This window comes from Leptonotus elevatus, chromosome 11 (genome assembly GCF_054856555.1).
Source record: "Leptonotus elevatus isolate MCC_2025b chromosome 11, RoL_Lele_1.0, whole genome shotgun sequence".
NCBI classification, from domain to species: Eukaryota; Metazoa; Chordata; class Actinopteri; order Syngnathiformes; family Syngnathidae; genus Leptonotus; species Leptonotus elevatus.
Genome location: NC_141249.1, coordinates 18,467,283 through 18,481,900, shown reverse-complemented (window position 1 = coordinate 18,481,900; position 14,618 = coordinate 18,467,283). Strand labels below are relative to the sequence as shown.

Below are 14,618 nucleotides of genomic sequence, written 5' to 3'. Positions count from 1 at the left end.
ACATCACAGGAAAATCAGTTTTGCAGCACGAAAAGAGCTTGTTTGATGTGAAAATGCTTTTATTAATAGCTTTGTCTTGTATTTTAAAAGGGGAAAATCTTTCAAGCAGTCATATATTGATGTCGAACGTTTGGATTTCTTATTTTAAGGCCACAGCCTGTCACGAGAAAAAGCATGACTGACTGAATGGTGTCTGCTGCTGCAGGGTGGAATGCCGACGAAGGTTGTCAGTCACCGTGAGAGGTAGGGCCTACGTACATGCGAACGTTCCCCCCCGTTGTGCCGCACTGAAATAAACATCGGAGAACGTACGCTCCAAAAACGTCACGGTTCCCCTCAGGCGGCCCGTGGATGCTTGTTAGTGCCGCTGTATCCTCATCCCGGCCTCGATCATTGCATCATTCCTCGGATGTGGGATGAGATAAGGCGCAAAAGATACCCAGAGCAACCCCCAGCCCTTCATCCCTCGTCTCCAATGTGACATGAAAACATAACAGTCTATCTTCAGGGAAATGTGTCCAAAACATGAGAACATGATTGAGAAATTGGAAAAGTCATCATCAGCAGGCCAGCACTGCAGGAACAAAATGAAAAAATTGTAAACTGTCCATCACAGACAAAAGAAATAAATACATAATAATGAAATAATAATAATACAAAATAAAATTTAAAAAAATAATTTTGTGACTGTCTAATGAAAAATTAAATGTTCTTCATCACAAAAGTCAAATAATCGTCATGGAAGTAAAACAAGAAAATTTAACTGTCTAGGATTGCATAAATTAAATAAAAAAATACTGCAACTCTTCATCATCAAACATAAAATGGAAAAACGAGTAAATGTTATAACTCTACCACCGACTAAAAATACATCAGCACAAAACTAAGCGAGAAAACATTGTAACTGTCCATTATCACTGAAGTAAAATGAGAAAATTTTGTAAAATGTTGTGACTGTTGATCATTTCAGAAACTATATACAAAACAAAAAATAGATCCTAGCTGTCCATCATTGCAGAGATAAAATGGAAATAAGAAAAAATTCTACATTAAAACTCTACCATTGCAAAAGTTAAATGAGAAAACATCTGAACTGTCCACCATCACAGAAGTAAAATAATAAAATGTCCCCCCCCAATAATTTTTTTTAAAATCCATCGTCGCCAAAGTAAAATAAAAAATAAAATCTGCCATTGCCATAAAAAATAAAATGAGAAAACATCATAACTATCAAAACTAAGAGAAAAACTGTCCATCGCAGAAATGTAAAAACAAAACAAAAACATGTGACAGAAGTAAAACGAGCCAACTCGATACCCTGCCCACCCGCATCCCTGCATCCCTCATCTCACAATTACCCACAATGCTGTGGGGCGTGCCTGGATGCGACACAAACAGACATGTTCTTGCGCTGGGAAATAAACACCCGGCTCACAAGTCATCAAAGCCTGTGAGACTCTCCAATCCTCTTTGGGGCGCGAATGGATTATCCGTACTAACCCACATACTCTCGCTCTCCGCTCCCTGGCTGACGACCGACACCACGTCGCAAATTAACAACCCCCACCGAAACACCCCCCCGCCAACCGCCACAGCTGCCGAGATGACTGCCGGTCAAATAAGTCGCATTCTCACACGCTGCAGGAATGCTTAGAAGGATCTTTACTGTAGCTTATTGGAGGTAGATAATGTAAAGTATGTCAGTTTTTTAGCTGGTAGGGTGACATTGTATCATTACAGAAATAAAACTAAAAACTGAGAAAATATCAACACCATGGCACTATTATGGCATGAAAATGAAAACCGAAAAATGTCACGATGCCAATGATAGCAGAAATTAAATCAAACATGTCGTAACTGTCCACCATTGCAGAAATATCATCACAGACGTAAAACTGAAAAACAAGATTTAAAAAAAGAAAAAAAATGCCGTAAACGGTCCATCACAAAAGTAAAATAAAACAAGTTACCTGTCCACATCACTGAAGTAAAAAAAAAAAAAAGAGAAAATGCTTTTAAGTCCGTTACAAAAGTAAAACAAGAAAACACTAACTTTTAATCATTATAGAAGTAAATGTTGCAAACCCAGAAAACATTGTAAATGTCTATCATCACAGAAATACTATGGAGAAAACAGGAAAATGTTGTAACTGCCCATAATTGCAGAAATAAAACTGGAAAAGAGAACATTTCATAACCAGACATTGTAACAGAAGTAAAATGAAGAAACGTAGCTGTCATCGCAAAAAAAAGAAAAAGAATTGCAAAATAAATAAATAAATTATAAAATGGTGTTAAACATCATCACGGCAGACATAAAATGAAAAATGAGAAATATTATCACAACCGTCAACCATTACAGATGTAAAAAAAGAAAAAAGGAAAAAAAAGAGAAATGTCGAATTGTTAATTTTTTTGTTATCGACCAACATTGAAGAAATGAAAATAGAAATGAGAAAATTTTACTGACAATCAATGAGGAAATAAAATTTAAAAAATGAGAAAATGTACACCAATACCAGTGTAAAACTAAAAAAACAGATAAAATATAATAAATGTTTGGCAAAAAAAAGAAAGAAAAAAAAAGATAACTGCTAGAGCCCATAATTGCAAAAATAAAATAAGAAATGAGAAAATGTTGTAACTGGCCATCATTGCTGAAATAATATGAAAATATTGCAACTGCCCACCATTACAAATGTAAAATTAAAAAACGATAAAATGTTGTTATGGTCTATCATCATAGAAACAAAAACATTACACAACTATCCACCATTCCAGAAATCCAATTAAAAAAAACAACTTAAACTTCCCTTTGTCGTTGAAACAAAATCAGATTTGAAACCGATTTGGAAATTCGGATCACGTGTAACCCAACTGTGCCATTGCAATTGTGTGGCTTGAATAATGTCTTGTAAACCCGGCCTAAGCCATTGTTGCTCTCCCCATCCCTATTATCCATATCTGCATCAAAATGTTTCATAACACTGTGTCGGCTGAGGCAATTAGCAGCTATGAAACAAAGAGCGCAAAGACAATAGGCACAAGGGAGATAAACACGGCTGTATACGCTGCAAGATGCGAGTCTATAGCGTTTGTTGTTCCTCTCTTGTGTATTCCCTTCACGTTGTGTTTTCACACGACATCGCCTCGAAAAAAATGTCATCTTTTGTTTGCCGCCAGTCGACAACAAATCGACACAAAAATCCTCACAGAGCAGTCCGCCGGTTCCTCTGTCTCCAACTTATTGATCAGAAAAACCAGCGGACGTCGTTGCCAATTTAGGACCGTGACGACCAATTTTCTGAAGCTCTCGAAAAAAAAAGACATCAGCGACACCTGACACGTAAAAAGCTGAGTAGGGGAGAAAAAAAAAGAAAGGGGAAAAAACATCTGCGGTGTCTCTGCCAGCCCGGAGGACGCCCGCGGCGATTTCTCACGGAAGAATGTGCGAAAAACAATGTGGAAGAATATGTATGTGAGAAGATGCCAAGTGTAACTAGAATGCAGATAGAAGATTGCTGCAGTCCTTGGATTTACACTTCTTTTTTTTTCCGATTACATTTACATCTACTTTCAAGTGAGCAATATCACTAAATACGAAAAATAGGTGACATCATCAAGAAACAAAGACATGGATTATAGTCATAGTTGCATACAAACTAGTTAGCCTTTAAATGGGTAAATAAAAGTGTCAGTCTACAAGCGGTGAAATAAAACTGTAAATGTTGCTACCATTTATAACTTAAAATCTAATTTTCCGATACATAACTTCTTTTTTTTTTCTATCATTAAAAATTTTACATTAAATAAAATATAATTGAGGCCTGATTCAAAATCTGGTGAGATTCCATACAATTTTGTGTGTGTGCTAACACAATCGTGCTCAAAGTGTGGCATAACAATCACACAGTCACATGCTCAAAACAATCTGGCATATCAATCGCATGCCAATATACAAAAAAAAAAAAAATCACTCTCAAAGCTATTTGTACCATAATCAACCTCACCCACTGAAAGGCTCAGTCTCGAAACTAGGTGTGGCATAACAATCCGCATAACAATGTGGCACAACCCTTGTAACAATTATTTAAATGTTCATATTTCCCTTTTTAATAATTGAAAATAAATACATCAAAACACTTAAATACAATATCATCACCCTCTTAAAATAATTTTGCAAAAATTATTATTTTTGCCTACACCATCTCCTCATGATGAACATTTTTTGTGTGTTTCCTAAAAAATCTGAAAAAAAATTATGATGTGGACAATTATTTTAAGAAAGTGTCGATATAAAACTCATCTTAAAATGGCTAAAAATGATTTCACATGCATTTCAACATTCACATGCGACAAAGTTTCTCTGTAACTTTTGCTCACAACTAAAGGCTAAACTTAGCTCCTCCCCTTCAGTCCAAATGTATCATTTCAACATCCTTCCTTGACACCGATCACTAATTTCCTATTATCCTGGGCTTTGGTGCCATCTTGTGGCATCTGAGGTTGCTAAAGGCTGAGCTGCACTGTGTTTGTTTACAGAGCCTACGAGTGGCTAACTCTTTCTGTCTCTTAACTTAACAAAACAAGACTTGAAGCGGCCATTAAAAAACACAGCCTGAGTTGGATTAGTTTCTTAGTTAGGCCTTCATCACGCACTTTACGCGGCTACGCGCCAGATGCATGAAGTTGTGCGGGGATGGCCGCCGGGAGCGAGCGGGAGGCGCATAACGGCGGCGTAATCCCGTTAATGGCGAATTAGAGAGGTGTTAATCAGAGGACGGCGCCTCGATTGGATCCGCCCGATGCGCACGTTCATCCCATCTGCTGCACGGGCAGCAGCAGGCGTTCGGGGTGAACTTCCGTGCGCGGATTAGACAGGCGACATTCAGGTGCGGAATCTGTGGATCGTTTGTTCTTTTTGGCAATGGAAAACTGCAAAAGTGACCCAAAAAAGGAGTCATTTTAAAAAATTGAAATTCCGACTCAAACGACGCATGAAGCTAAGTTTGGTACCAACTGGTACCAAGTCGACTAGTCCACATGTAGTTTTTCTCGTGGATTTGATATAAGTTGATTACAATATAAGCCTTCATCAGGACTCATTAGTCCTTCTTATATGACTAATCATGTTTGTGTAGTTGAAGCTAGCAAGCTAACATAGCTTTACTAATGCTCCTTACCTAACTAAAAACTAAAAACGTGTCTGTTTTCTTTTGCGGTGCGTTCAGCAGATTTGGCGCGCTGGCCCAACTGAGTCATGGATTTCCCGCCCAATCAATATGTCCGATCATGAGTGGAGCTGGCCTCCTGATCGCACTGGAAAGGCGCTTTTATATTGTGAGGGTGTCTCCTTACAATTACATTGTACAAGGTCTGTCTGCCACAATGTTACTTTTGTTAACTAAAACTAATGAAATAACTCAAATACAATAAACTAAATAAAAATAAAAAGGGAAATGCTTTTTCTTTTTTTTTTACTGAAACCACATTTTACATTTACAAAACTAACTAAAACTAGTGAAAATGTCCTTAGTTTTTGTCTTTGCTAATTAGTTTAATAAATGAGCCTTTGGGGTTGATTTTAAATGTGATTTACGTATATTTATTTCAACGTTAACCAGAATAAGGAGGTTTGAAAGTGTATCGCACGAAAGTGATGTCATCTCGCAGCAGCCAATAGAAAAGCACCTTCAGATGGCGTCGCTCTGAGCTGACAATTTCGCGTGTTTGACTTTTGTCTCCAATGGCTCGTCTTGCCTCCTTTTTCATTTCATTCAGCCGAAACGCAACGCTTGGTAAGAAGAACATTACTTTTTTTCATTTTACCATGGTATTTATTAAATCTTGCACACAAGTAATACACTTTTTTTTTTTTTAAACAAAAACTAATACTACAATTAACTAAAACGGAACTAAATTTTTTTAAATAACTAAAAATAATAAAAACTAACAAAGCCACCCCGAAACCAATTAAAACTAACTACATTTTAAAAACAAAACTCAAAACAACTACAATGAAAATTCCAAAACATAAATAACCCCGGACTGCCATGACAAAAGCAAAAACGAGAAAATGTCATAACTGTTCGCCATCAAGGTAGTAAAATGAGAAAATGTAACTTCATCTACCTTTGCAGAAGTAAAATTGTAACACTCCGTTATCACACAAACAAACAAAAAGTACTCTAATTTGTCACCTTGACAAGAGATCAACAAAACAATCAAGTCCATCTACCTGTCAGGCGCCTTTTGTCCAGTATATCCACCGAAACCATGGCTAATTTGCCTGACTTGAACTGTTGTAATCCTCTCAACATAGAAAGACCCATCGCAGAGAAAGCTTTGGCCTCCATCTCTTCCCCAAGTGACCTCACTGAACCCCCCCACCCCCACCCCACCCAGGCAGCGTCCTGGTTTACCGCCCTCCCACGTGCTGACAGGCGGCCAGCCCGGGCCAACCCTGACCCCGAAGCCCTGGCACTCTCGGCGCTCGCGTGAGGGATTAACGCCACCGCTGTCACTTACACCCTGGCTGCCGATGAGCCAAAAAGAAGCGATGAGGAAAAAAAAAGAAAACTCGCCGAGAGCTGACATTTGCAGGCGGAGGTCACCAGATTTAGCCTTCTTAAGCCATCTGGGCGCCGAAAAGCACTTGAATGATTTGGGAGCAGGTATTAAAGCGTGCTACATTGCGCGGGGGGGTATACATAGAGCGAAAAGTTCATTGATGACAGTGGCTCTCCTTTCCCACATGGCGGGCATTGCACTAAGTAAGCATACTGTAAAAGACAACAACAATTGCTTAAAACAATGTGATATAACAAGGTCCGAACAATGTATCGCAATATAGAGGCGGAACACCGTAGTGCCTGAGGTATGGAGTTTTATAAACGGTTGTTTGTGAAATTTCTGATTCCGTTGGGGATGTCCAGTTTTAGCTGTTAGTCAATGTTCAATATGCTCACTACTGCCACCTATGCTTCAATATATATATATATATATATTTTGGTAGATTTCACAACGCCTTAGCCCTCTCCATACGTCTCGATAGAATGTGACAGGGGCTCAGACAAAAAGTCTAATTAGCTAAGAGATTGAGTCATGAGATGCTCTGACCCTATGACTCGGACCCTCTGCTGTAAAACCAATGACTCGTACGGTTGGGATCCAGCTAGCGCGTGCCTTCCGGGTTGCTAATCCCGTTAGGGTGCGTCCATGCTGAAGTGTGATCAAACGCCCTGCAGATGCGGGCTGAAGGGCCGAGCATTGCCGGCCTAATGGTCGCGTTTAAGAAGTTGAGCCTTGGAGGAGAAAAGCCACTTTTATTTATTTTTTTCCCTGCAGGTGGCAGTAATGCACATATCATTTTTATTATATCTATCTGATGGGGGACTGCCCAACTTGACCCCATTACGAGCAGACTATGTTTATTTAAGATGTAGACTTAAAAGTTTTTTTTTTTTTTTTACTAGACATGCGTGTGATATGCCACAGTGACTGTTTCGGCAATGCGCGTGTGTGTTTTTATGCCACACAACCTTCGTAGGAATTTTTTTCACTACACAGGTGTATGATTGTTATACCACACATAGGTTTGAGACTGATGGTTTTGGCTATTCATGTGTTGTCATTGTTATGCTAAACAGCTTTGATAGTGATTGTTTTAAGGACACATGCATGTGACTGCAAAGCCACATGCACAAGTGTAATTGTTATGCCACATACAGAAGTCTAATTGTTATGCTACATACACAGGTGTGTGATTGTTATGGCATATACATGAGCATGTGATTTAATGCTTGATGTAGCTTTGAGAGAGATTTGTTTACCACACAGTCATGTGATTGTTATGCCACACCTCGGTCCGAGTGTGATCACTTTAGTAGGCGAGTTTGTGGTCATGCCTTGGGACTGATTTGTTACTACACAGGCAAGTGATTGTTATGCCTCCTTTAGCGTTGATCATGATTGTTTTGACTACAAGGGAAAATGATTGTTATGCCACATACTGTATAGCCTTTCCTTTAGGACTATTCTATTTAGAATATGACTATTCTATTGTTGCTTGTGAACCAAAACTGTATCTCACTTTGGCGCAGAGCCTTGTGGGAAACGACTGCAGCTGTCTTTTTTTTTGTTTTTGCCTTGCTCTTTGAATAAAGACAATGATTTCGCATGAAATTATTTCTTCATTGCAGAAACTCCACTACCTCTATGTAACACTGTGTCCACCTGTCTGTCATCCATAACATCGCACACATGTATTCATGTCAGATAAACCCAGGCCAGTATGAGACACACAACCTCGAGAATAAAAGCAAAAAGACGAGTAGGCAAACGGAGCGAACCTACTCCTGTCAGCTTGGAAGACGAAGAAAAATGGAGCGCGGCCACTCGCTCCAGCCAGCTGGAAAAACACAACGTCCGCGTTTGTCCGTCACATCATAATCGACTGATCACGGCTGTCACGAGAGACAGACGCTTCCCCCACCGACTATGACAATTTGCCCCGGAGCTTGCCACGCTCCAACTGACCCACATACAGTAAGCGGGCACCATTAGAAGTCAAGCGGGCGTATGTACGGGCAGATGGAGGGTAAAAAGCACAGGAAGTGAGCGTATACCCTCTTGTCTAATCTCATCTGACGTTAGTCTGAGTGGAAAGTAGACTTCTTCCGAAATAGCTCGCCAAATCACAGGACACACAAGCAGTCCCACTCGCTTTTCCACCTATGGACAATTTAGTGTCTTTGATGAACCAAACGTATGTTTTTGGAATGCGCGATAAAGCCCGAGATGAATCAAAATTACAGAGATGCTCCAATGGACATTCGAACAAATCTATTGACTGTAGCAGCAGACGGGATAACAACTATAACAGCGTCCTGCCTGCTCCTGAAGCCATTCATCAATTCTCCGATACGTTAACAAGAGCTTCAATAAGTGACTTTCATTAAAAGGAAGGAGAGAATTCGGGCAGAATTCAAAGGACCTGGATCAGGGAATTTGCTTACATTGGGCAAAACAATTGGACACTTGGAGCAGATTAGTTGGCCACTGATCAGAGTACAACTGTGAGAATCTGGGTACACCTTGGACTGGTTGCCAGCCATTTGCAGGGCACATATCGACAATATGGCCTATATGGAGTCCTTAATGAACCTAACATGCATTTTTGGGGGGACTTGAAGTCAAGACCACACCAACCGAACCAAGACATTATTTAGACTAGAGAGTGGTGAGACCGAGACAAGACCAGGACTGTATATATAAAAGAAAATCACACCAAAAAATTAACAAAATGACCAGTATCGTTTTTTATTTTTTATTATGTTTGCGGCAAAAATAAATTCTGCTTCAATGAAAGTAGTGCAACATCTGCATTCTGCGTTTCTAGTACTGGCCTGGTCTCGACTGGTCCTGATCAAAAATCAACAAAACTGAGTAAAAATGCCTCAGAGACGGGAAAGAGATCCTTAAAAAGTGGTCTCGAGACCACAACCACAATCACAAGAACTACAACCTTAGAATGTGTGAGGAAGCTGGAGTAAGTCAAGATTCAAACCTCCAACCTCAAAACTGCGAGGCAGACGTGTTAACCACTCTTTCTCTGTGCTGCCTGGTTTGTTTTCAAACGTTGCAAATGGAATTTCCTGAAACAGCAGAGCAACGTGTATTTTGTTGGCAAAAGTCATCACTCCGGATGCGTTTATAAGCTAAGCTGCGCTGTTTGTTAAAAGCGCATCATCAAGGCTGGCTCAGTGGCAGTTTTAGTGGTTGTCGCTGCCAAAATCTGCAGCATCCAAAACAGTCCTGGAGAGCACAAGGCGCTACCTGCGGACTTGAGCGCAAAAACGGTACGGACTCCACTTCGAGTCCTCCTACTGTACAGATGGGAAAGTGTTTGAGGCTAATCATATTGTTTCCACACAAACATGGAGCGGTGGAGTGGAATGGGAATGAGGGGGCAGGTCGGGGAGGGGGTTGTTGATGTTATGGTTTGACGGCGTGAGGGTTTTCGTACTCACAGCTCGGAATAGAGGATGTGCAGGTTGCCCAAATTGTCAGTGTAGTTGGCCGGGCTGAGCCAGGGCAGAACCAGCAGCAACAGAGCCTTCATGGTCGCCTCCTTCCCTTCCCCGCTCTGCTGGCTCCTCGCCGCGCTCTTCTGGCTCCCTCTTCGTCTTCTCTTACTACTCCCCACCCCCCCGCACAACCACCCGCCTGCCCCCACCTCCTCGTCTTCCTCTTCCACCTCCACTACTTTACACCAGACCTCCACCGCCCGCCAACCCCCTCCTTCCCTTATCTCGCCAGAATGAATCCTTTCCGTCCCGCAGGTCGCTCCTCTGACTCAGGCGGGCCGGTGGATGTCGGGGGAAGAAGATGATGAAGAAGATGAAGAAGAAGAAGAAGAAAGTCCCGCTGTGGTACAGGAGGAAGAAGACAAAGTGCAAAAAGAAGGAGGAAGGTGGCACATTTGGACTACAATCGGAGATGTGCGGCCCCCCCCCCCCTTTAATCTGCTCTGGGCAGCGGCCAGTTGTAAGAGGATTTGTGCTCGTATGTGTGTGTGTTAGAGACAAGAGCGCAGACTGTGACTTATACTGCAGCAGAAACCAATGAGGAGGAGGGAGGGTGCTGGTGGTGAGATGGAGCGGACCAAATTGAGGCAGGAGGGGAAAGGGGGTGGGGGGTGGGGGGGGCTACCTGCTATGCTGCCGCCATTGGCTCTTCCATCACACACATACGCTCGCGTAAAGTCGGACACACGCACGTACACAACCTCTGCATTGGCCCCCGGAGGGGAGGAGAGAGAGCGGGAGGGCGAGGAAATCACCCCCCCCCCCCCTAAACCCCCAATCCTCTTCATCGATGGGTCGCTCGCTGTGCAGCAGATTGGTGTGACGGCTGGAATGAACCTGCCGACTGTATATCGGAGACGTGCGAAAGAGTCTCCAGGAGCAAAACACAACAGGGAATCAATGGACGAAGCAGGGATGCGAGCTCATGTTCACCTTGACTTGGGACTTCCGTCAGCGAAATTAATTGAAATGTCATGAATCCAATCCAGCCTTTCAAAAAACACCCCCATTTTAGAATGTTACATGTATTTCCAGGTTGTTACAGACACAAGCTGTTGCTCAATTTGTGTTCTTGTGATCTCGTGAAATATCATCCGTTGCGGCCCGAGTTCGATTCCAGATCAAAGAACGAGCCGCACGGCATACCCCGGATGTTGTTCTTGTCAGCTAGCTAAACCAAGGATGCGTCCGTTGGATGCTTGTGAAGACTTGCCGAGAAAATATCCCAAGATGAATTTTGTGCCGCTATCCCGGAAATACGCCAGCGTCGCGGGGTTAACTAGAACAACAGCAGTTCTCCCGCACGTTCTTAGAAGATCAAACTTGGACCAGACCCGGCTAACATACGTCAATTTTCGTTACGAAAACGTAGCGGCGAGTTAAATAAAGCTCTCGTCGACGAGATGATGCTGGACGAAAATGTCTGTAGGATGTTCAACATACGTGCTCACCATGATAATTGGAAGTTAAGTCCTCTCATGATACACTAAATTTGAAATGTGAATGTGAAATTTATGGAAAATGTCAAAAGTTCACGCGACAGTGATATCATATCATGGAAGTAGGACATTTTAAGTAGAAGGATGCATTGGCGATTTCCTCATTTCAAGCAATTCATTCAAATAAAAGAATGGTGGGTACAACACAACACAACACAACACAACACAACACAACACAACACAACACAACACAACACAACACAACACTTCTTTTTTTTTTCAACATCTCAATAACTTGATGCGCGGTTGTTAAAATGCGGGACTGAATCAAAGCCATTAAACACGAATTATGCTGCTTCCGCTGAAAAATATCAAAGAAAGAAAGATGAAAGATGAAGTTACGTTTCTGGTGCTAAAATTGTACAATAACCGTCGTTTTAATTGCTCAACTTAAAACAATCGATTTTGTCAGCAAACAAGCTTGATGATTTTCTTTTTTTTCTTTTTTATGACGCTCTACTGTACACCTCATGCCACTTTCAGCAGGGCACAAATAAACTAGGCCGCATTGGACGTGCGTTGGTTCCAGGCGGAATGTGTCGCTGTGGCGTACATTACATTTTCCCGTCCTATTTGAATTGCCCGCAGGGTACGCGGAGGAAATGGAAATTGCGACGGGACGCAGTTTGCGTGCGGAAAGCGGCATGGCCCCTCCAGGAGTCGTTTAATTTGTTTCTTAGGTTTCTACATTAACGCTCCGAAACACTCGCATCTCAATTTTCCTTGCTAATTTCCCACCCACGGCAGACGATTATTACTTGACTGTAATAATCGCCCTGCCGAGTTGCTATATTACTATCACTTTGACTAAAAAGATGATAATTGAAGCTATTATACAAAATGCATGAATTGAATTATCACAGTCAAGGAACATACAGTTACCAAAAAAGTATTTTCGAGCCACCAAATGGACGACTGAGTGACTTTGACCAAGCTTTTGCTCAGGTGTCCCTAATGAAGTGACCCAGTGCTTTGTCCTGGCACTGAAGAGAACCTGTTGTCAACGCGCAGCTACATGAGACTGAATTCCGAGCAAGTTCCGACACGATTGGCCGACACTGCCGTCGGGGAGAGCGAACGCCTCGGATGGAGACGGCGTCCATTTTTACATGTGATTGTGCCTTGAATAACTATTCATCACACGGACACCGATACCATGCAGGATTCAACAAGCGTGAAAGCAGCAAGGCGACCAGATGGCGCGGCGCGGCGGTCTCGGCCATGACAACACTTGAACCGCGGCCAGATTGCTCCTGCTGTCAGCCCCTCCCCACCGTGGGAAGTGCGGTGGAGGTGTCATACGCAGGAATGGGTTATAATTGCTTCCTATTTCAAGTCGCTGTGAGAGGCAACGCAAGGTGCAAAGTATCACGGACGTGCTGTACTGCGACAGTACATACTAAGCTTCCTTGTTACAGTCAAAGTCAAGTATAAATTAGATCTCAGTACAGGGCGTCCTCATATACAGTAGACCAATAGGGAATGAGCCCTGCCACATTTAGCGAAAACCCAGCTAGTAATTGGTTAGCAATAGATTTTGACTGACGTTCAAATCTGGGATACAAAATCAAAGCGGAAATCTCAAACACTGAAGACTTTTGGGGTAAAAAATGCCTCAAAAGTAAAAAAAAATTCAGTATGTCGGCAGGTGGAAGAAAGGAAGCTAAACATGCTAGCATTAGCTGCTAACCACTTGCTAAGACAGTTGGAGCTTTTGAGTAGACAATCAGTGTAAACTAAATTAGATATGCACCATATCTGAAAAATAAACCAATAGGCTACTTTAGAATAAAAACGTGCAAATGGCACATAAAAGTCTTTTTGTTCATCCCAACCTAGCAAGACATAAGCTTAGCCCACCAGTTAAAACGAGCAACAAAGGGCTAAATAGATCAATTCACTGAAAGGGAACAACAATTTGACAAGACGAAAACAAACACTGGTAACATTTAGCTGTTAGCGGTGAGCACTAGCTAGTTAGCTGACAAGAGGCTAACTGCTACACAGACCGCTGCTCGTTATCAAAGTTGGAGCTTTTTTAGCATTTTACAATGACATTAATGTACAGGTTAACTTCTTTTTGTACAAAAGCCATGTTGAAATAGTCAAATAAGAATTACAACACACTTTTTCTAAATCTGTTTTGAGGGGGTGGTCCCGTCTCATGCAAATGAGCCACTGCTCAAACACAGATTTACATTTTAAACATAAACCGTGAATGAGACTCCGTGGCTCTGCTGCTCGTGTCTGAAAAACTTGCTGAGATGCACTAATCATCTCCGAGGCCTTCAGGCTAGCCGAGTGCTAATGAGCGTTAATGAAAACACAGCCCGACCGAAAAGGAAACCAAAACACAGTGCTCTTAATGTTGGATAAACACGGGGGGGCTGTGTTAGTTTGGATGAAAGCTTTCCCCTTTTGGGCACAGAAGCCGAAGTTGGACCATTTTGAATAAAGCGGTTAGTCGGTTAAACACAGTAAATAGGATGGAATACGCTTTGTATGTATATTGTGTTTTTTTGCCTCTGAAGGACTTGTGATAAACTGTAGTATCACCCCCAACCCCCCTCCTCCCCACCTTACCTGTGTTTGATGTGGTCCTCCATATCACCACGGGCCAGAACTTCAGTGCAGTGATCCTTGAAGGGGCAAAGCACAGTCAGCTTGTCCAGCAGCTTGTGCACCAGCAGGCTCGGCTTCCTGCAGCTCTGCAACATGAGGGCCGCGCGGCACACCGGGCAGAAGTCGCTTTCCAGCAGGAAGCTGGTGAGGCACTCCTGACAGTAGGTGTGCCCGCAAGGCGTGTCCAGCGGTCGGATGAGCGGCTGCAGGCAGATATGGCACATCAGGTCGTTGTCTACTTCTTCTTCGTAAAGGTACTCGTGGTTCTCCTCCAGCTGGTGGCTATGGCCGCATGAGCCGCACAGGTCCGGTCGCGGTGATTGACGACCTGAATCTGAGGAAACGGGGGGCGGGGGGGCGTCCTCCATTACCACAGCAGGTTCGGGATGCCCACTGAAAAATTTGGGGA

At 42.5% G+C, this 14,618-nt stretch overlaps 1 protein-coding gene across 6 annotated transcripts in view; it reads right to left on the bottom strand.

Annotated features, from left to right (window-relative positions):
- lnx1 (ligand of numb-protein X 1) overlaps positions 1-14,618 on the bottom strand; it is an 88,733-nt gene that overhangs the window by 17,530 nt on the left and 56,585 nt on the right. For all 6 annotated transcript variants that reach the window (XM_086089043.1, XM_086089042.1, XM_086089040.1 and 3 more), the window contains one exon: positions 14,171-14,602. In XM_086089043.1, coding sequence (XP_085945169.1) covers positions 14,171-14,602 — 432 coding nt within the window. The remainder of the gene's footprint in view (positions 1-14,170; positions 14,603-14,618) is intronic.